Genomic DNA, 23,661 nt, shown 5'->3' on the forward strand with positions numbered 1-23,661 from the left:
TGGATAAATGCCAGTCATTTATTTTAAAAATGATATTTTCCCTAAAGAAAAAAAACCCCTTTGAAATCAAGCATTTTAAAAACTTTGGAGCTCATGGTTTCATATTTTGAAACAATGAAAAAAGAGACTTGCTCTGTAGTAAATGATATTTTCTAATTTTACACTTTAAAATTGAGATTTGCTTTGTTCTGCTTCTGTCTCCTAAAGTATATGCAGATGGACCATGTGAATATGTATCACATTCCAATGAATGTGATTTCCAGGCAGGTGGCCACTTAAATTAGTATGTAAAGGGTTAAGAGAATTTCTCAACTAGAGGAGAGAAATCCTTTGTAATGTACTGGAATTTCTGTAGAATTTCTCTCTGGAATTCCAGAGGCTAGACAATATGGCAAAACTTTCTTTTACTCATCCCTAATTTGAAACATTTCCATGGTTTAAATTATACAAAGTTAACCATTGCTTAAGATTATGTGTTTACAGGAGGAAAAGTATTTTTTTTAAACTTACAATTGTATTTAAACCCTTTCTTTGAAACTATAGGTGAAACTGTTGACACAGGCAGTCATGGAGACACATGTTTTCTTGCCAACTGCTCAAGCTGGTGTCAGATAGAGTTTTTCTATTGGGTTTGTCCAAGTACCACAAGTACTGTAAGTCCATCTACAATGCTACCCAATGCTACAACTAGTCCTCCATCAACGCCTCAAGTCAAACCATGTTTAAACGGAACTGTTCAGGTTAGTAATTTTTAATTATATAGCATTGTACTTAATATGGTAACCTGATGGAATTATATTGCACATTTTTCTGAATCTCCCATAAACTGTCAAGTTGTTTTTAAAAACAGCTTCTGATTAGAAAGGTTCTAGAGTGCCTGCGAGAGTGACTGAAAGGGGAAACACTGTCTTCATCTTGTGCATACTGTTGCTTTTTCTCTATTCCACGTGACCTTGCAGTCTTCACAGCTCTCAGTACTGGTGGCATCTTACCCTGTCAAGCAGAATAACAGATACAAAATGAATTCTATAATGCCCTAAAGACCAAAGAGAACATTTGGTGGTCTTTTGAGATCTATTGCAGAATATTTGGGGAAATGTAATTAAATGTAGGTTATCATTGGTATACTTTTTCTTTATATAGTCAATTGCATTATTTGTGTAAATAGCTGCATTATATCTTACTCCAAAATCCTGCTGAATAATGCCACCCAGATTCAGGAACTGGATTTTACCCTGTAACTACTTCCCCAAGTGTACCACTTTATTTTCCCTGATTGTAGTGAATAGCAATCAACCCTTATGTGACCAAAACAAAAGGGGTGTTTTCACAGGCAGCACTAAATTGGGGAATTTAGTTGCTCAACACCACTGGTCCCTTCCATTAAGAAGCAGACATACTGGAAAAGTGGCAAGCAATTTAGATTCAGTGGGTTCAGTTCATAAAATAATTTGCCACTACAGAATACTGCCCTGTCCACAGAGCCACTTGTGAATGATGGAGAGTCCCTTCAAAATGGCCTGTGAGCCTGCAGCAGCAGGGACAAATAGGGAACAATCAGAGAAAACCCAAAGCCCCTTGTGCAAGCAGAATCTGCTCCCTGCAAGGGCCCTGTTTTACTCAAGCATAGTTGTAGATAATAGTAGATAATAGAGGTACAATCCTAAACAGAGTTAAAGCCTACTAAACCATTGAGTTAATTGGAAAAGTACAATTTCGCTGTAAAATACATGAATCTATTAAGAGGCACAACTGTTTTGTGATCTGGTTGTAAGCTCACATGAATTAGCTTGGTTTGGGTCTATTTAGGCCTCCTCTAAAGGCATCTGTACAACTCTAGTTTTGGGTACTGTACATTTAAAATTCCACACTGTTAAACAGAAATATGAACATGCATATGCCTGTGAACTCTAATATCTATTTGAGCATTAACTTCCTTCTTCTATTAGAAATACTATTTATTTGCTTTCTATCTTCTCAAAATACAGCCAGGTGACTCTTGGTGGATATGCAATTGTACTCAGGCCATATGCGTTGAAAATGACACATGGGTGGTGGTTCCTGTAGAGTGCATACCACCACCAGAGCCCCAGTGCTCCAATGGGCTTGCCCCCGTGCGAGTAATAGATGACGATGGGTGCTGCTGGCACTGGGAATGTGACTGTGAGTATCTATCTATCTATCTATCTATCTATCTATCTATCTATCTATCTATCTATCTATCTATCTATCTATCTATCTATCTATCTATCTATCTATCTATCTATCTATCTATCTATCTATCTATCTATCTATCTATCTATCAAGAGATAATTTCTTAGGTATTCTAATGAATGGGGAAAGCTATTGAGGTAAAAATGCAAACTTTTAAGTCAGTTTACCTTCACTTGGAATTCATCTGAGTTGTCCTGTTTTCTCTGCCACCAAGTTCTCTCACTGGGGTCCACCAGTTTGTAAACTGGCGTCTTTATCCTCTACTCACCAAAAAATTGCATTTTTTTCTCCTGAGTACAATTTGCGTAAGACTCATTTTTGGGGCCTGGTAGTAACTAAAGTGGCTGACAGTAATTTCCTTAAAGTTTCTGTATTAGCTATGAGCTCCAGCTAGATTCTCTGTCTTGTTAGGATTGATTGATTTCTTGTTACAACACACTTTCCGTATCCCATGAGCTGCTAAGCAAATTCTATTATTTCTCTGAAGGCTACTGCACAGGCTGGGGAGATCCTCATTATTATACATTTGATGGCACGTACTATAGTTACCAAGGAAATTGTACCTATACCCTGGTGGAAGAGATTAATAAACGTGTAGACAATTTTGGGGTCTACATAGACAACTACCATTGTGATCCACGGGAACCAGTCTCCTGTCCACGCACACTCTTTGTGAGGCATGAGACACAGGAAGTGCGCATAACAACAGTCAGAGAGGTCCCCATGAAAGTACAGGTATGAGAAAATGGCTTACATTTCAGCAATGATTTGCTAAAGTGTCATTACCTTTGTGAGAATTGCACTGGGTCAAATGCAGGTAAGCTAAATCCAGTTAAATTTGCATTGATAGATCTAAAAGAGGCCCATATTTCATTTTTATTCTATCTCCTCTTATTAGGTGCTTGTAAATGGGCAGACAGTGGCTCTGCCTTACCAAAAATATGGTTTGAAAGTTTATGAGTCAGGTGTAAATCAAGTGGTAGAAATTCCTGAACTTAAGATGAACGTGACCTACAATGGAATGGCCTTCACAATTAGACTGCCCTATAAACTATTTGGCAATAACACCCAGGGGCAATGCGGTAAGGATTCTTTTTGTTTGTGCTTCTAAACTTTAACACTAAACAGGAGATGATAAAGAAAAACATTGTAAAGTCAGGCGTATTCTGAGAATACATTTACACAACCAGCTTAAATTATGATCTATTGAAAATTATAAAGGTTAGTTCTGCCATGCAAAAAAATCCCAAATGGTTGTGAAACTTGACTTAAAATAAAAATAATTTTTAACATAGCACTTATATATTATGGATATACAAAGATCAACTTGTGTGTAAACTCCTTTGCTTTTCGTCAATGCTAGGCACATGCACCAACAACACAGCAGATGACTGTATGTTACGCAATGGAAGTCTTGCCTCTCGCTGTGAAGTAATGGCAGATGACTGGATTGTTAATGACCCATCAAAACCCCAGTGCCTTCCACTTCTCCCACCTCCGACAGTCCCAACTGCCTCTCCCTGCAAACCTTCACTTCTCTGTGAGCTCCTAAAAAGGTAAATGTGTTCCACGTGGGTTTCACTTTTGTAAGTTGCTTGTGTTTAATATGATTTTTTCTTCATTTCTTAAAGTCCACTTTTCTTTTTTTACTCTCTCAATAATGTTAATAAGAAATGCCTCCTATGTCAGCATATAGGGACACAACTGATTTCTTCCGAAAGATTCCTGGTCTTATGAGTTTGACATATTCCTATCCTATTACTAAGCCAATTACATATTGCAGTTTAAGTTAATGATGTGTTAATTAATTGCCCCATCCCTGTGTTATCAATTACCTTTTGTATATTGTTTCTTTTCATGGAGAGTTGTATAGTTCGAAGAACAATTGCACAAAGCATAATTGCATGGGATGGGTGCATACATTCAAATGAAACATAGACTGATTCCTGCATGATTTCAGTGCAAATCTTACAGTTGACATTCATACTGTCTGTTGCAGTGTTTTGTATGCACAGATTTATTCAAAACATGGACATTTAAAATTAGATCAACATTATATTCATTTTCGTATAAAAGAACCTGGGTGCCAAAATGCCACCTCCTAAACTAATTAATTCTTGAGAACCAGCATGATCAGAGTGTCAGACTAGGATCTGGGAGACCCAGCTTCGAATCCCAATTCTGCCATGGAAGCTGCCTGTGACCTTGGGCCAATCACACATCCTCTGCTTTGCTTATCTCACAGCATTGGTGTCAGGATAAAAAGGAGGACAAGAGAACAATCTAAGCAGTGTTGGGTCTCCACTGAAGAGAAGGGTGAGGGAAATATGTAAATTGAGACACCTATGAACAAAATTCTGCAAATCCTTCTGCATTTATTATTCTAACCTCCATGGAATCTTTGACCTGTGCAATGTCTTGGCTTCAACAAGAAAGGTTTATTGAGCATTCCATAATTACGACCTGCTGCAGGTCACCTGCAACACATTTTGTTGCTCTTGTGGTTTAAGGAAACATTCTTTTTGAAACTATGGTTCAAGTCATAATGAGAATTAAAACTTCTGTTGATGAAATGAGCACACATTATTTGATGAATAACATTAATTTATTTTTCTTTGTCTAGTGTATTTGAGAAATGTCATGAAACTGTTGATCCTCACCACTACTATGAAGCCTGCTCATTTGATAGCTGCCGCATTCCCGGACGTAACATAGAATGTGCAACTCTTCAGATCTATGCAGCAACCTGTGCAGATCAAGGTGTCTGTATTGATTGGAGAAAGGACACCAATGGTTTATGTCGTAAGTGCATGATGCAGTTAAAAGTATTAAAATAGCTATAAAATTAGACAGCATGTCTTTGCTCAGATACTGTATATTTAAATTCAAGGTATGATTTGCATGCCAGTACGATTCCATTCCCTGTGTTGTCTGCAGAGGCATACACATGCTCTAATACTGCTATTTAGGATACTTCGCTATTATATCATTTATTGATATCTGCAAAAGTTTATTGAAATAGTTTTACAAAGCTTTTTATCTTAGTCATATCCCTCCCCCCCCCAAAAAAATGCAGTTCTTCATTGCTCTAAAAATGCTTTAGGCATGTGCAAGTAAAAATTAAGACCAGAAACTGGCAAAGGAAAGGGAAAGGGAGGAGGGTGGACGGGTAGAAAGGCGGTTCCCTTTTCTTTCCCTCTTTTTCACCATAGTATCATGGGCCTGAAAGTGGGCTGTTTTCCAGAATGTGTAACTACTTTTTCCATATAAACGATAGCAACAACAAAAACTGAATCAGTAATTTTGTACTTATAATGCAAAAAGCAGGAAACACACTACCAAGCAATATACTGCAATTGATTCAGTAGAATAAAATAAAAACAACCACTTTTAAAATGATGTATCAGCCAAATAAAAAAAAGAAGTTATATTATAAAGGCACAATTAAAATTAGTGTATTAAATTAACATAATGCATCAAAATATCATGAGCTTTAAGAGTGAAGGTCGTGGTATAATCAGATAAGTTTCTCTTCTCCTCAGCCCTCCTCTTCATATCCCTGCTTTGAGGAATGTCATTTTAAAAGTCTGCAGAAATCCAAGTAATTCCCAAGGCAGCATATACAGCTCCAGAATGGGACAAATGTCCTACCCCCAGAGGCCAGTTTGGCTTGGGGAAACATTACAGGAGGGAAGGCAGGAGCTCCTTCTCATTTCCTGCCACAGGCTAGAGCTGTGGGAAAGCAAGTCATTTCCAGGGACCCAGGCCCATTAAAAAAACCTCATGTGTAACTTGATCCTCATTTGCTGGTTTCCTGCCCTTCTTGTGTGCAGAGTCTGTACACTACCCACTCCATAAGACTCTTGTTTGCTGTTTCTGTCTGCAAATGGTTAAAAAGGTAGATGCGAGATATTATTTTTTGAAAGAATAAATGGAATAATTTTTCAGTCTTCATCTCTTTTTTTGTGTCTTAATCTAGCCATCCATTGTCCATCCAACAAAATTTACAAAGCATGTGGCCCATCTGCAGAGGAGACTTGTAAATCAGGGTAATTATTTTTCCGACCTTCCAGGCTCAGTCCTATCCATCTATATAAAGCAATGAGTTCCTTGGCGCTATTATTTAGTAAAACATGTATATTTAGGCATTAACTTTGGAAATTCTTGAAACAACTTCTATCCCCATTCCTCAAACACTTAAAAATGAAGGTAGTAATACCTTTGTACTTGTTCATGCAGTTCTCTCACGAGGCATTCAGTGTGTATGGTTGATAAGGGGACACTTCCCCCCCTTTCCATGAATTGACATGCCATAAGGTATTGATGGTTGTCTACTCTGTCTAACCCATAGGGTTTTCATCACCTTGTAGAGGGGAGAGGAATCCATGATTCTGCCTGTTCATGCATAGCTTGGTGATCTCATGTAACTCCTTATCCCACTTTACCTTTTGTGAGGTGGGATGAGCATACCTGCTCCCTCTCATCAGGACAGTCTTCAACTGGATATACGATTGTACCTCACTTGGATGTTCTCAGATAAATGTGTGAACATTCTTCATTAGAAAGTATTATGGACAATATGCCCAAGCCATATCTGCTATGCTAATGTGGGTTATCTCATACACACATAGGCTCACTGAAGATAAGCAACTCTGTCCTTACTTGGGTTTTGAACTGTAGTATCTCTTATGGGTCTTTTAATGTATGCTACCTGAAAGGTAGTGAAATTGCAAATTTTATTATTTATTCTGTTTTCTTGCTAGCATTTTACTGTTCCTACCAAGATATACTGATTCCAGGGCCTGGCACAAATAAATGTCTGAAACCTACATCACCTTTTGAATGCAGTGCAGTAAAGACACAATAATTAAAAACATTCTCTGCTGTGGTTCATGCAGTGATGGTGGAATATATTCATGTTAGAATTATACACATATATGTATCTCTTCTAGAATCTTGGTGGCTTTAACTGCTATAATTATGCCAGGCTATAGAAGAATAATTTTGTGTTTTGTTTTGTTTCTAATTTTCATCTATAGCAGCTTAAGTGGAACTAATGAAACACAAGTGGAAGGTTGTTTCTGCCCTGAAGGCACAAAACTTTATGACTCTGGTGTTGATGTCTGTGTAAAAACCTGTGGTGAGTCTGGGTTCTATCTTTTTTTCTTTCAAACATATTTATTCATTTAAAATCTATGACTATCATGAACTGTGCCACAAGTAATGAAGATTTTCTTTATTCTGCTTAGGATGTGTTGGACCCGATAATATACCGAGGGCGGTAAGATATTTGCTTGTTTATTTAAGCATTCTGCCAAGACTTTACGATGCTTTAGGATGCTTAGGGCTAATCCTGCGTTGAGCAGGGGGTTGGACTAGATGGCCTGTATGGCCCCTTCCAACTCTATGATTCTATGATTCTATGACTGTTGCATGTTTCTCCCTCCCCACAGACTTGCCCCTGTTTGCTTCCCGGATTGCTGTGCAACAAGAAGTGGCAAATTGAGTTTTGGTGATTTCCCTCCTTGTGGAGCAAATTTGACTAAAACACGTGCCAGCTACTTGGGAACTCTGGGTTGCTGCCAACATCATGTGGAAGCAGCACTAAAACCCGAGAGCAATGAGAGGCTGTCCTGGGGGCGAATCCCTCATGAAGAATTGGTCCTTTTCATAGCATGTGATTAAATAGGGAATTCACTGTTAGACAATTTACTTAAGGCCACAAGCATAGCTTTCAAAATGGATTGGATAGATTCATGGAAGATTTTTCAGTGGCTACTTGCCCTGGTGACTAAAGGAAATTAACACTTAGAGGCAGTCAACTTCTGAATTTTTATGCCAGGAAGTAACATCAGGAGCAGGCCTTGGCATCTGTGCTCTGTTCTTGATTCTCCAGAGGAACTGGTTGGCCACTGAGACAGGACACTGGACTAGATGGCCCCCTGGTACAAACCCCACTGTCTGAACCCAAAAATACCAAGAAAGGTGTATGCGGGTGCCATGGTGACCATGGGCACCACATTGGAGATCCCTGCCTCAAGGAATGCATAATGATAACTGTTCTGGAGTACAGCATAATGAATTTATAAATCTCTTTTTCTGCCTCCTGATATCCACATCCATATATCTTAACAGTTACAAAACTGATAGACAGGATTAGAATTTACTATGTTTACTAATTTACCTGCACTTTGATACTTCAATGTTCTACTTGTTGACAGTTTGGAGAGACCTTTCAGTTTGACTGCAAGGACTGTGTCTGCCTTGAAGGAGGTGCTGGCATTATTTGTGAGAACCATAAATGCCCTCTAGAAGTAGATGAGTTACAGTGTGAAGGAGAAGGATTCCATAAGATCTCTGAAGTCAACCCTGATGACAAATGCTGTTCTAAAACGACATGTGGTAAGTGTAACTTAGTTGATTTTTGCATTTTAAATAACTGATCATGATCAGAGACAGTAGGTCAGTCATGAAGCATATCCTAGATTCATTTCCCAGTATGACCAGTTGAAATGTTTCAAGAAGTAATGCTAGGGAACAGACTAGAGAACTTTGAGCAGTGCACATATGAATAGTTGACTAGGTAGATTATCATTTTGATTTAGTTACGGCAGAGCCTTGTGCTTGTATTTATTTATTATTTATTTATTTATTACATTTCTTACCCACCATTCTTGGCACACCGGCTTGTGGCGGGTTACAAGATAAAAACCCCACAACAATAAAACCCCAATAAAACCAATTAAAACAGAACCCAATAGAAAAACCCAACATGGCAGAAAACAATCCTTCTCCATAACGGAACACCTGCCATCAGGCGGCAGAGAGCTGTGTCAATAATCATCATCAAGATGATCAAAGCATGATATGCTTCCTGGGGGGGGGAGGGTAGTCAGATCTTCCTCTATTTTTTGTAGAGAAAATTATCAACAAAATTCACATTTTAAAGAAGGGTACACAAATGGGAGAGTCTCTAAAATTAGATTATTTACAAGATGCTTGGCTGCTTCACTGTGCAAGAACCAGTTATAATTTAAGGAATGCCCGCTCTTCTTACAATTTCATTCTTCTTTCTCTGTTTTACAGTATGTAACATCACTGACTGCACAATCAGACCTCCTACATGTGTTCTAGGGTTTGAAGCTGTCTCTCATACTCCCTCAGGCCACTGCTGTCCTGCTTATCAATGTGGTATGTCTAGTTGAACAGGTTGTGGAAGGATGAGCATGACGTTTCACTTTTATATGTTGATCCAAAGTATGCTTTCTCAGAAGGAAATCCAACCTTCTCTAGTAGGACTGACTTCTGTGCAAATGTACTTAGCATAAGCCATGAGTGATTCAGAAGACCTTTGGTAAAGCACAGAGCTGCAGCTCTACTGTTCGGTGGATGTAAAATACTTTCTGAACAGACTGACAGAGTTTCTGAATTTGGCTTTTCCCTGCATTTAATTAATTTATTCGGGCATGGTCTCATCTGATCCATTTAAGAAAGCCTGTTTCTGCACATAAATACTGTCTACCAGTTAATATACATTCGCACTGCATTGAAGATCCATGTATCAGACAGAACCAATGCAAAGAGTCAAATACTAGATACACAGTGAATATAAAATTCCAGCAGTGCTGACTAATTCTTTGAATAACATTGAGTGGCTTCTCCATCTTGCATTGGGGATTCAGCAGATGATAGGCTGGAATATTTTGTAAAAAGGATATACTTTTCTGTGTCCTCCTTCCCCTCCATCTTTTGTTGGCCATACTTAGTCCAGGTAAAGCCAGTTTGGTGTAGTGGTTAGGAGTGCGGACTTCTAATCTGGCGAGCCGGGTTTGATTCTGCACTCCCCCACATGCAGCCAGCTGGGTGACCTTGGGCTCGCCATGGCACTGATAAAACTGTTCTGACCGAGCAGTGATATCAGGGCTCTCTCAGCCTCACCCACCTCACAGGGTGTCTGTTGTGGGGAAAGGAAAGGGAAGGAAACTGTAATCCGCTTTGAGACTCCTTCAGGGAGAGAAAAGCGGCATATAAAAACCAACTCTTCTTCTTCTAAAGAAAAGATAGCAGATTCATCCCTTTATATTGTCCATCTAACAGCTGGAAAACACCTGCATGCAAGTATGGCATGACAAGATTAGATTATCCTATAGCAATGTTGTAGGAAAGGAAATAAACTAATAATTTGATAGACTATTACAGAAAATGGGTTGGATCCAACTAGCTATTCCACTGGTGAAAAAGCAATGGTTTCTTCCCCTTGGACCACACAAACAGACTACACTTGGTGTCATATAGAAAAGCCAAGTGGGATACAGGTTGCATTAAGAATGGGTGGACTGGAAAAGCTGGCTGGATCCAAGCCATCTGTGCTTCAAAGAGAGGTCCATAGGACTGGCTCATTTAAGACTATCCTACAGAGAGAAGCACAGCAGGTAGACAAATCTCTGAAAATCATAATTATTATTAACCTTGGAATCAAGTCTTTAAAATGCTGCTTTTTTTTTTTTTTTGTAGCTCCCAAAGGGGTTTGTGTGCATAATGGTGCTGAATACACGGTACGTCTTCCTCTCTTCCAATGAATAACTTTGTGGAATGAAAACCATTAGATTCCAGAGTCATGTTCTCATAGACATTTTGTAGAGGCAGTGGTTAGCTCATGCAGTCTGTTTTCAGAACTGAGAAATCTGTTTGAGTCAATGAAGTGATACCACTGGTCAGAGGAGGGTAAAATAAAACTGAAGCCTGTGAACGAAGCAAGGGCATATATAGAGATTCTGGAAAATTGGAATTAATTGCTGCATTAATGGCCATTCTCATATTGCTCCAAATGCATAGTAATATTTATAAGTGCTGTTTGACCAGTTCTTTTTCACATTGTGCTAACTATTCCTTCTCTATTGCAGCCTGGTTCAAAAGTCTTAGGGGGCCAGTGCCAGGACTGTGTGTGTACACACCAATGGAACAACAGCACTCAACTTAATGTCATCGACTGTGACCACGTTCCATGCAGCTTGACGTGTGAAGCAGTAAGCACCAGACAAGCTTCTTTTAAGCGGTCACTACAAATATTTACAGAAGCATTATATTCTTAAGCCTTATCCTCTCTTAACTCGCTGCTCCTTCCTTTGAAGCAAAGGAGAAGATTCTGGCACTGATGTGTGGGTTGCTATCATAAATATCTTCCTCACTTTTAGGCCTGATAAATTTTATTTACAAGAAGCCTCCCAAATGAAAGCATTTGAACATTGGTTTGGACCCAGACTAGCATTTGCATGGGCAAAAGGGCTCTGCACAGTGTAATTTCCTGCCTTGCCCCTCCTCTGTGAGCCTGATATGCCCCTGAAATACTGTTTATGGAGGACAGGGTTAGGACATTTCAGGAAGCATCAAGAAGGGAAGGTGGGAAAATTGTACTGTGTAGGCAGAGATCCATCGGCTCAAGGAAATGCTAGTGTAGAGCCAAGCTATTTAATACTTCCCTACCATTTTTTCTCTTTGTAATTAATTTTAAAATGATGCTTTCATGACAAAACTATAACATGTGGTTATCAGACTGCAAAGATGACCATTCTGTTAGTTCTTTTAAAACGTGTGACTTTTAATTCTGGCCACAGTTAATGGCATATTGTGTTTTATTGTGAAAAACCTATATATTTTGTAGGAGCTCACCATCTCAGCCCCAGTAACTCCCTTGTAAAGCAGGAATAGCACAAAGCAGTTGCAAGGGAAAAGAGTCATCATTTGTCATGTTCCAGGTGCTGTAGGAAGAAATTATATGTATTAATTGTGCATCTCTTTCTTCCTAGGGATATTCCCTGATTTCACAACCTGGTGAATGTTGTGGTAAATGTGTGCAAACAAGCTGCCTTATACGAACAAATGATTATGTTTTCACCTTAGCAGTAAGTACATTGCTTTTCTTAATAAGTGTCTTCAAATGGCAAGGATTCTCTTCTTGTCCTCAAAATTTTGTTTCAGAAGAAAAAGCAGTTAAGGGTAAGAAGAGATAAAGGGTTTGTAGTTGTATTCCCATCAATATATACAACTCAAACACATCTCATTTCCTTGATCTACTGCCTCCCAAACCTAGCCCTGGTTTTCCCAGGTGGACACTTCCCTGCTGGGGGGATCCCTATGGCCAGGAGACCTGAATTCCCAGTGGAACTGGGGGGGGGGGGAGGTTTCCAGGTGCCATTGGGATCCCTGGGGGGGAAATGGGTTCACCCAGACCAGCTCCCTCTTCCATGTGGAGCCAACTCTCCTGTTGGGTTGGGATACTGGAATAAATGGCTGTGGTCATGCTAAAGCCAAAATGGATATATGTGCGTGTTCTTATTGGAGCCCCCAGGATACCCCCATGCTGATCAATTTTCCACAATGTCTTCATCTTCTCAACTTTGAAACTCATAAGTCTCAGTTGTGAATGAGGTTGTAGTGGTGAAAAGTGCCATCATGTCACAACTGACTTATGGTGAAACTGTGGGGTTTTCAAAGCAAGAAACATTCAGAGGTGGATAGGAATGGGCATGAACCAATGCATAGACCATGAATTTTGGTCAATTCATGGTTCACAAAATTAAATTCATGGCAAATCAACTGGCATGAATATTCCAGGATCTTTTAAGCAGTTCGTGGCAGTTCATGCTGGTTTGTAAATAGATACATTTCCAGACAAACTGTCTGCACTCTGTCTAAATGTTTACCAAACTTCAAAGCAATGGGGGGAGAGAATTTGTAGGCCATGTAGAGTAACATCTGGGGGAAGTTCCTTGTGACTTTGAACCTGTCCCTGTCATTTCCCAAAAAAGCACTTTCCTCGGGGCAGTTCTTTGGGGGGGGGGGGTCGTAACCTGGACACTGTAAATCCAGTCCTCAGCAAAGTTGAATGTTAGGTAGTTAGCCAGCTTGATGACTGTAGCAATTTGGGGTGGCTGGGATTGTTTTACCACATTACAAACCTCACTGGTTCATTTGGCTGCTAAAAGTTTGTGACTGTTCATGGTTGGAACCACATTTCCCCAGTTCGTGCCTATCCCAAGAAGTTGTTTGTTATTGCATTTTTTGGTAGTCTCCCATCCAACTTCTAGCCACGGCCGACCCTGTTTATTCTCTGAGATATAGTGAGCTAGCCTAGGCTATCCAGGTCAGGTGCGAGGTTACTCGTGCATGAAATTATACCTGTTTTATTCTTAGTTCAAATCTTCAATGTCTCTTAAAATGTTTCAGAAAACTTCACCTTACACCCTGGAAAACCTATTGGTTTTTAAGGTGTTACTGGTTTTAAATCTTCACACTATATCTGAATACATTTTAAAAGTGGAAATAAGATGAAAAGAGCTACTATTAGAAAGCAATACCCAGTTCTTGTATTTTAAAGTCAGTACTGATTTTATGTCGTTGTGTTATACAGCCTGGTGAACACCGGAATGATCCAAAAGATAACTGCACGATTTATTCCTGTGTGAAAAGCTACAGACAGTTGATCTCCTCAACTTCCACAATTAACTGTCCACCCTTTAATGAGAATAGATGCCAACCTGTGAGTAAATTTTAAATATGCATGTTCAATTTTGTGAATCCTTTAATTTGTTATTAGTCAAAGAGGATGCAGCTAGTTTTTGTGTTGCATTCCAGGAATATTTATTATCTATAAGTAAAAATATTCCAAAGGAAATACACATTTTTAGAATACTGGCATCTGATGGCTTTAAAAATGTACCGGAAATGGAATATCGGTAATGACCATTCATCACATTGTGATATTCCATACGGCTGCCTTTTAAATGCCAGCCAGTTAATAACTATAATATAGAGGCACTTGGCTCATTTCTGCCACTTCCACACCCTTCAGATAAAATTTGGGAAAGGAGAGGCAAGGAAGAATTCAGAAACTCGTGGGTGAGGAGCTTGAACTGCTCATGAGGAAGACACAGGGGCCAGTGGTGGAGTTGAGAATATGTTCAGGCCCAGTTGCACATTCAGGGCTGGTTTTGCAGCCATGGCAACCAAGTGAAAAAGCCAGCAATGCACCACAGTGGCTTGGCTCACTGATCACCATTAGTGGTATCAGAGGCAATGGGCATCACGGCATGGCCTTGTGCTGCTGCCAGACAGCCAGTTTGCTGCCCCCATTGCTGTATCAAGGGGAGTTTGATCATCACTGTGTATAATATAGCAAAATTCTGGTGTATTTCCATTGCATCAAACAATTCATATGTCAGCAGATCCTGCTGAACATTAATATAATTTTTAATCAAAACTCTCCTCCCCTCCATAACCTTGATCCATAGTCTTAAACTGGACACTATTTTAAGATATGGCTTTACTGTTGTGGGTGGTTATTTAATGTAGTAAGAGAAAAATAATGTATCTTCTGTGTTTGTGATTTTTGCTAGGATACTATTACTTATTTGCCAAATGGCTGCTGTCAAACATGTAAGTATTATACATTATGCATCCACTTGAGAAGATCAGGTTGTTGCCTCCAATTTGAAATTAGAACTGATATGAAAAATAGAGTAATATGTTTCTTCCTGATTTATGTACAGTACAGTTTTATTACGGTCATAGACCAGCATAAGAAACATCCATTAAAACCAGGAATTAAAACATCTTAAAATATAACAATAGAAAATACAAAAGGTAGATAAACACAGCTGTCCAGATTCATTTAAAACAGACCATTCTATTACGAATTTTGATCGCTGCTGTGCAGAACTTGGCAACTCTATAAGTTGTGTTGTTTTCTATATCTGCAAGCAGCAGAGAAATGTAAAATTCTCCTGAGCGCCCTGGGAATCTGCCTAGCAATGGAAGAATTAGACTAGTTCGAATCTCATTATAGAATCGACATTGAAAGAGAACATGTTCCATGGTTTCTACATGCCCAGAGCCACAGGTGCATTTCCTTTCGGTATAGGGTATTTTCCTATATCTTCCTTCTAATACCGCCGAAGGGAAGGCATCACAGCGTGCCAAAGTGAAGGCCCTCCTATGACTAGGTACTTCAAGCTTGGCCAGATATGTCATAGGGTAAGATGAATATCTATTGGGTTCACTAATAATGAAAGATGGGTTATTCGCTAGGTCCTGTTGGCGTTCTATGTCGGTCAATCTCTGCTTAACAACTTCTTTGGCCTGATCATATCCCATACTCAGTAGGAACTCAGGAGAGAACCCCAAGAGTGTGATTTTAGTTCTGATGTTTCGTTGCCAAGATGATTGATAGCCATCCTCAGTTGTTAGTGGGGCTAGGCCACGAGGGAAAAAGGACAGTCTAAGCCAGTAATTTAAAGCAGTCAGCCATACTCTAGCCTCCATCTTCATGAAACCTGTCTCAAGTCTCAGAGTAACATTGGAGACACACTTTGGCACTTGAAGAGCAGATCTTAAAAATTTAGATTGAACCCTCTCTAAGGGGGCCAAGTTTGAGGGGGGCCCAACTGTGTGCCATATAATAGTTGTGACACTGCCTTGGCTTCAAATAATTTGAGTGCTGCAGGTATATATTGTCCACCTTTTGATCGAAAAAACTTAAGAATGGCATTTGCACTTTTCTGTGCGTTGTTGGTCACATAGTCGCCATGGGCTTTCCAGCTACCAGAGGTCTGAAAGACCACCCCTAAGTATTTGAAATGACAAACCTGTTCAATTATGTGCCCATCAATGATCCAGGAATGTCTCTTAGGTTTTTTTGCAAATGACATAATTTTGGTTTTCTGGTAATTTAGTTCTAAATGGTCCATTTTACAGTATAATATTAAGGCTTTCAGGGCTCTTTTGAGTCCAACAGCTGTTTGGGATAAAATTACTGCATCATCTGCATAGAGCAGGGTTGAAAGATGTCTTCCAGCAATTTTTGGGGGGTGGAAATTAATGTTACAGAGGTGGCTCACCATATCATTAATATAGAAGTTAAAAAGAAGTGGGGCCAAGATGCATCCTTGTTTAACACCTTTTTGGGTTTTAATATCTCTGGAGAGATGACCTTCGGGGTTGCATCGTACTTTAAGGGAGGTTTCCTTATGCAGTGTGCATATTAAGTAAAGGAGACGGCGATCAAGTGAGGAGTTCTCCATTTTTTCCCAAAGTTTGGTTCGTGAGATGGAGTCAAAAGCAGATTTAAAGTCTATAAAAGCAGCATAAAGGGGAGAAATATTGCAGGAGAGATGTTTTTCGATAAGATGGTGCAATACCAGGCATTGGTCGATAGTAGATCTGCCCTCTCTGAAACCCGCTTGCTCCTCTGCAAGTATGTTTTCCTGTTCTAGCCAGTCTCGAAGTTTGGATTGCAAATGTCTTGCATATAATTTGCTGATAATATTGAGAAGGCCAATGGGTCTGTAATTTGCAGGATCATTTTTCTTCCCTTTTTTATATATTGGGACAATAATTGCAAGTCCCCAGTCCTTAGGAATAAGTCCGTAGGTATCAATGCAAGTAAAAAGCGAGGCCAAAATAGGAACCCAAAAGTCCAGGTTGTTTTTTATAGCCTCTGCAGGAATTAGGTCTTCCCCTGGAGCTTCCCCTGATCTTAGCTGTGCTATTAGGCTCTTTATCTCTGCCTCACTCACTGGTGCCCATGCTGGTAGATTTTCTATAGATTGATTAGGGCATCCTCTATCGCCTGGAGAATCCATATAGAGTTCCTGAAAATGAGTCTCCCAGGCTTCAGGGGAGATGTGACACTCCATTATAGATGATCCCTTTCTTTGGGAGCATGATGTCAAATGCCAAAATGAGGCTGGATCTTTGGATTCCTGATTTATGAATTATGATATAATTTAAATATTCAATTTACAATTCACAAGGCAATGAAATAAGATACAAGTTATTTGCTGAGATTAAGGAATTATAGGTCTTTTCTACCTGTAGGTAGTTAGTTTAGAACTTTGCCAAGCAAAGTAATATTCAGAGCTGAGCAGAATAGGGCTTTTCGATAGAAAAACTGTACAAACAGCTATAAACCTTGAAATACCAATTTCTTAAGTACTTTTTACAGCTTATTTTGTCTGCTTGGGGAGTTTTTGGATATCAGTTTGTAAAGCCCATTGTAAATGCAGAGTCAAAAGTAACTCTATGAACATACCCCAAGGTTTTTCCTTTTCTCACCTAGCAGGTAATTTAGCAAGGAAGATGAAAGGTGGGCAGCCACTGTCTGTGAAGCTTTAGTATCACAGGCAAAAACCACGTAAGCTTTCCCTCTTTCCTGCATAGAGGAAAACTGAGGTAGGAAGAGGTATATGAATGGCTCTGAAGTTGCCCTTTCACTTATGGAGTGACTCCATAATCAGCTCCTAACCACCTTCAGTTGGATCTAAAGATGCCCTTTAGTGAGCAGGAGTGACTCCTTCTGCTCACTAAAGGGCATCTTTAGATCCAACTGAAGGGGGTTAGGAGCTGATTAAGAGCTTGAGATATATGTAAGCATAGATTTTTTTTAAAAAGCCCAAAAACTATCTGAAGGAGCATAGTAATTTGACAGCCTGTGAAAACAGTCTATCCCTACCATTACATTTTTTATACTGTGTAATTTGTTTTCTCCAATTTGTTTTGTTTAGCCAATACTCTAATTTATTCAGGTGTATAGCCATGTTGGTCTGAAGCAGCAGAACAAAGTGAGCATGCACACTTCATCAGATATAGTCTGAGGAAATGTGCATGCACATGGAAACTTATACCTTGAATAAAACTTTGTTGGTTTTAAACATGCCACTGGATTCAGTCTTTACACCAATTTATATGACATTTCAATAAAAAGTAAAACTAAAGAGGACATCACATCTAAATGAGGCTACCACAAATTATACTAACTCAAGGCTAAACCAGATGAGGTACAAATGATTAGGGCTGCCAAGTCTCTTGTGGCCGGGAAAAAATGGCGGTGAGAGAAATATGTGTTACTGTGAACAATTCTGGCATGAAAACTGAAGTGGCATTACTGTATTGGGGTGATGCGCTAGAACAGGGGTAGTCAAACTGCGGCCCTCCAGATGTCCATGGACTACAATTCCCAGGAGCCCCAGCCAGCATTTGCTGGCAGGGGCTCCTGGGAATTGTATTCCACGGACATCTGGAGGGCCGCAGTTTGACTACCTCTGCGCTAGAATTCTATGACTTTATGAATTTACTGTACAGTTATGGTGTGATCCTAGCGTATCATCCTGATAAGATGATGTCACTTCTGGTTTTATGCCAGGAGTTACACTGCATGTCAAAGTGATGTATGTATTTAAGTTTCTGCTCCCAGAAACCTCTCACCGTTTTCCAGCACTGGGACAGCAACCCTACAAAAGATCCATAATTTGAATATTGTTTTTACCCCCCATAAAGCTGACTAATTGCCCTGGACAAGTTTGGAATAGGGCTAGTGGTGGAGAGGGTGTTTTCTTCATTAGCTCTTCATGGGAAAAATATATGTTTAGGTACTCATTCCCCCCCCCCCACCAAACAAACAAACAAACAAAAAAAAGAGCTAATTGCAGCTATACGTTGTAGAAGAGGCATGGGATCTAAATAATGGATCTTTTGTTTCTTGTCTGGTTTGGCCCCAAATGAATACAAGTGTCATTCATTTCTGGTGAGAATAGATTACGTTGCTGCCTACCTACTACTTCATTCATCTAAATGAAAACTTCATGTGCTGTACTCCAGCAGGATTATGTTCTTTGCAATTCAGCGAGGCTACAAATATATATTAGTAGATATTATGATACCATTTTGTCATTACATTGGGATATGGCTCTGAGCTTCTTGAATTGTTTTATACCATTACACACAGGAAAAGACATGTATGTGGGAACCAACTATTACATTTTTGAAAGGATTTTCACAATGATCTTTTAAAATCTCTTATTCTGGCAGGCATTCCTAAGGAACCACAAACACCACCACCATGCTCTCTGATTGTATCAAATGACTATATCAGTTACAATGGCTGCCGTTCTGTGGAACAGGTCTCTGTGAATCAGTGTGAAGGAACATGTGGAACTTATTCAGTGTACGTAAGCCAAATTTATACTGAGAAACTAACATAAAACAATATATGTTTGCACAAGAATTGTTTCATATTTTCTAGCCTTAATTTTTCAAATTCATTTTGTAGTTTTCATTATTCTTTATTGAGTGTGATCCTGAAAATATGTACTGAGAATGGTCAGTCCCATTGAAATCAAACCAGTGTACTGATAAGTGAACAAACATGCTTAAGAGCTGGTTGCTTGCCTCCCAATTTACACTGGTATTATAACAATTTGTACAACATGCAAGGAATGTATGCTGTCCTGCTAAGACCTTACTAAAGTCCTGATCCCATTAAGAAACTCTCTACTGAAATATAATTTTGAAGTGCTAAATTTAGACAACTCAAGGTCTTGTACCTATGCAGTGGCATGGGAACACCATTCTCAGCTTTGTGGCAATTGCGCATCAAGCCATTGCAATGGTGGGGTGGGATGTATGGAGTATATTGCAGGGATTATCCTATACACTCAGCTTTGTCTCAAGTAGGATTTGATCCTTCTTGATTCCTTGGGACTGGACATAAAGATTTTCCATTGAAGCCTGCAAACTTTGAGGAGCAGACCATGAATGGTCCTTTCTTCCATCATTCTTACCACTTAAAAAAAAATAATTCTGTCACTCCACACCTATATTTCTAAGAAACTAAAGACTGGGATTATTTTTAAAGTGCCTTAGTGGTGCAGATTCACATTTTCATTATTTAGAAATCATTATAAAAGTCCCCACTCTGACCTGGCGAGACTGGGCTAGCCCAATTTTGTCACATCTTAGAAGCTGAGCAGTGTAAGTCCTTGCTTGTATTTGGAAGAGAACACCAAGGAATTCCAGGGTCACTGCAGAGAAAGGCAGTGGCAAAACCACCTCTGAAAATCTCTTGTATTGAAAATCTGTTATTTGATAGCAAAATAAAATAAAGCCCCCAATATTCTCATATTCCTCAAAGTTCTCCATACAGTGGGTAGTGTCATTTTTGTACTCTCACTCTTTCATTCTGTGATTTAGGAATCATAGCAAAAGCACCCTCGTGCTAAGGCAGTCTACATGTCTACCAGACATAGGTTGTAATCCTACATACACTTTCCTAGGAATAAACCCCAATCAATAACACTGGACTTACTTCTCAGTAGGCCTGCCTAAGATTTCTCTCACAGACACTGAAGAAAAATGTTTCGCCTCTTCAGGTTTAAATTTTTGATGTAACGGTAATCTCTGGGGAATTTTACCGGAAGATCCATTCAGGTTTATAATGGGAATTTAGTGACTTAATAATGTGATGTCATACAAAGGAGTCAGGAATATATGATTAATAATAGAGGAAGGATATTTTAAAGAATATTTGGTTGTTCTGCAGCTTCCCCCCACCCACCCTTGGTTGGCTGTACAGCTTATGTTTGTATGACCACTGGATGATGTCTTTATATTGCATTTTATCACAGCTGGCAGTTTTGGTATGGGGTGGAGCCTGTTTGGAGGGAGTTTGGTCTGCTCATAGGACTCCCCAGGTTGGGGACCTCCATACAAGGTGGCAGGTCTGTGAGGAGGGCTGGGGTGGCTTGGGGCTTGCAGTGTCAGGTAGCTCGGGTGGGACCAAGAAGGAAGTGGGCGCCTCTCCTTGGCACCTCAGGGCTTACAGTGCCGGGTGGCCTGGGGCGATGCCAAGGGAAGTGGATGCTTCCTCTTGGCAGTCCAGGTGGACACTTTCCTATGGTGGGAATCCAGCGGCAAGGGGTTCCGTGTCCTGGCATTGGAACCGGGTGGACCCCAGGGCACCGCTGGCTCTTCCCGTGGATGGGATCCCAGCAGCAAGGAGCTGTGTTCCCAGCAGGGATCTGAATGGGCTCCAGGGCACTGCTAGGGTCCAGGTTCTTGTGCTCTTCTGACTGCACATTAGGCTCCCTTTCCCATACTGTGCCAACACTCTTGTGGAGTATTAATAAAGCTGTGACCTTGTTTAAGCCAACAGAAATGTGTGCGTGTCTTCCTTGAGCCCAAAATGCCCTCCTGCAAGTCAAGATGTATGGGGGATGCCTCAGACATAGATGCACACTCCTATGTACCTAATGTTCAGTTATTATAGTTTTAATGGCATGGAAATTAATAGGCAAGAAGTGGCAAGTATTGTAGCTGCAGTTATGAAATGACAATATGTCCTGTTATGACTACACCATAATTGATAGAATTGTGGCAATACCCTAGTTTCTGACATAAAATAAAAGTACTTTTATTGTTATTATTACTACTATATTATTGCTTTGCAATGCTTTCAGTAGCTCAAATAACTTTATGTACTTAATTGTAAACTTTACAGTAGTCCCAGTAAGATGAGGTGTAATGAGGACAAGGAGTTGAATTTTGCTTAAGACCATGAAAGGAGTTTATGGCAAAGACAAGATTCAAACCAGAGACTTTCTGATTTGTAGCTCCCGGCAATTATGCTCCACCAGCTCCAATGCTGGTTTTTCTATTGTAAAAGTAAATCAACTTAATACTTTGTCATTTTAAAATCCCTGTTTTGATGCCCTTCTTTTAAAAATTAAACATACATTGAAAGTAATTTATTAAAATGTGGACTCAAATGAGTAGCTGTGTTGGTCTGAAGTAGCACAATAAAATCAGAGTCCAGTAGCACCTTTAAGACCAACAAAGATTTATTCAAGGCGTGATCTTTCAAGTGCAAGAAGAGTGCACTCGAAAGCTCACACCCTGAATAAATCTTTGTTGGTCCTAAAGGTGCTACTGGACTCTGATTTTATTAAAATGTATCTTGGTTGCATATTATTTAAGAAGATGGAAATCAAGGCTTCTAGCAAAGGAGCTGAAGAAACAAGATCCTCACACAGAGGGTTTTCTAATAAGTGCATCCAAAGTTCTACTTAGCTACTCAGTCACCATGACTCCTAATTTCTCCATTTTTTGATTTCCTTGATACAAACAGGTACTCTGCTGAAGCTAACTCAATGGACCACAAGTGCACCTGCTGCAGGGAAGAAAAGACAACCAAGAAGCCAGTCACACTGGAATGCCCTGACGGAACAAACCAAACACACTTCTACCTCCATGTGGAAAGCTGTAAATGTCTCGACACAGAATGCAATGAGGCAGCCTCATCAGAACAGTCCAGTGTGAAACGTCGTAGGAGGCATTTGACAAGAAAGTGAAGGACAGTAATGTAGCTGGCAAAACCACAGGTTAAATAGAAAAGGTACACAAAAGTACTGCACATGCTTATCATTTCAATAAATAATTCAGCACTTTTCCTTATTTCTCTTTTTCAGCTGTGTACTCCGACTGTTTTCTATTGTGCGTGCTTTATTTATTTGTGTAAAAAAGTACGAGAAAAGATTTTTCTCCTGTAAGTGTAAAGAGAATAAGGATTTTTATGAGCTGGAACTTTTTGACTCAGCTTCTTTGCTTCAAATAATTAAATATATTTCAACAACACAGCTTCTGTATTTGAATTTTATTTTTAAACCTGCACTTTTGAGCTTTGCAAGCTATGCTTCACAGTTCCAAAATAACTGGAGTTTTTAGAGGCTTCCATAAAAAGCATATCTGCATTTAAATAAGAAGTAAAGTAATTTCTGTTGGCTCATGAACTTCGATTCCCTACCATCACTACAACTCCAAGGCAAGGCCCATAAGATGGTTGAAATATCAGAAACTGAGGGCACAATTTGATACAACAATGGATGTCTCAGCACTTGAATACAAGGTGAGCACATGGGGGAAAGCAAAACTATCCAGTCTTGCTGTACTACAGAACTGATCAGGATTGGATCCTCACAGATTTTTAGATACTAAAATGGCAAAAGGATCCCAACTTGAGGGTACCATCATGTCTAGCTTTGCCCTCAGATTCCAGTAGACACTACACCACACATGCTTTTTAACTCATCTTATCTTCTCACCCCCCTCTCAACATTTTATCCTCTTTTGCTAGGATGTAATATGTAAAGGACATTAAGGGCCACCAATCCATGGATGAAGGAACATTTAGTTGTGCCTCAAGTGGTCCAGGTTGTTACCAGAAACGCATACATGTGTGTCCCATGACACATCCATATTTAGCAGTGGGGAATTGCTTTGTGAGAGGTTTGGTAACATAGTGTTAAGGATCATTTACCAATGTTTACAAGGTAATTACACCCTTTAGAACTCAAGGCAGACAACATGTAGTTATAGTAAAATAATAATGTTTATTGGAAGAAAAATAACAAAAAGAAATAGGCAAAAATATATCTAGCACACTAGCATTCAAGTGGGTAGAAAAATAAAGGGAGAAAGAGGATTGCAATCAGTATATTGACTGGTCCTGGAGAGCAGAGAGACAGAGATACAAGTAACAAGGCTAGCGTGAAGTATGTTCTGAATGGATCCGAATCAGATGACAAAATTTGACTTGGGAAAGCCAGTGTTTAAATATGT

At 39.6% G+C, this 23,661-nt stretch overlaps 1 protein-coding gene across 1 annotated transcript in view; it reads left to right on the plus strand.

Moving 5' to 3' along the window:
• LOC143828921 (mucin-2-like) overlaps positions 1-22,677 on the plus strand; it is a 77,900-nt gene extending 55,223 nt beyond the window's left edge. Inside the window, exons 36-53 of the mRNA XM_077319080.1 lie at positions 544-740; positions 1,989-2,163; positions 2,702-2,949; positions 3,113-3,296; positions 3,578-3,770; positions 4,838-5,016; positions 6,194-6,263; positions 7,254-7,354; positions 7,464-7,495; positions 8,436-8,616; positions 9,301-9,405; positions 10,729-10,769; positions 11,118-11,240; positions 12,021-12,116; positions 13,625-13,753; positions 14,610-14,649; positions 19,078-19,213; positions 22,172-22,677. Coding sequence (XP_077175195.1) covers positions 544-740; positions 1,989-2,163; positions 2,702-2,949; positions 3,113-3,296; positions 3,578-3,770; positions 4,838-5,016; positions 6,194-6,263; positions 7,254-7,354; positions 7,464-7,495; positions 8,436-8,616; positions 9,301-9,405; positions 10,729-10,769; positions 11,118-11,240; positions 12,021-12,116; positions 13,625-13,753; positions 14,610-14,649; positions 19,078-19,213; positions 22,172-22,394 — 2,453 coding nt within the window. The 3' untranslated portion in view covers positions 22,395-22,677. The remainder of the gene's footprint in view (positions 1-543; positions 741-1,988; positions 2,164-2,701; positions 2,950-3,112; positions 3,297-3,577; positions 3,771-4,837; positions 5,017-6,193; positions 6,264-7,253; positions 7,355-7,463; positions 7,496-8,435; positions 8,617-9,300; positions 9,406-10,728; positions 10,770-11,117; positions 11,241-12,020; positions 12,117-13,624; positions 13,754-14,609; positions 14,650-19,077; positions 19,214-22,171) is intronic.
• The last annotated feature ends 984 nt before the right edge of the window (positions 22,678-23,661 follow it).

The sequence above is a fragment of the Paroedura picta genome, chromosome 2 (genome assembly GCF_049243985.1).
Source record: "Paroedura picta isolate Pp20150507F chromosome 2, Ppicta_v3.0, whole genome shotgun sequence".
Classification (NCBI taxonomy): domain Eukaryota; kingdom Metazoa; phylum Chordata; class Lepidosauria; order Squamata; family Gekkonidae; genus Paroedura; species Paroedura picta.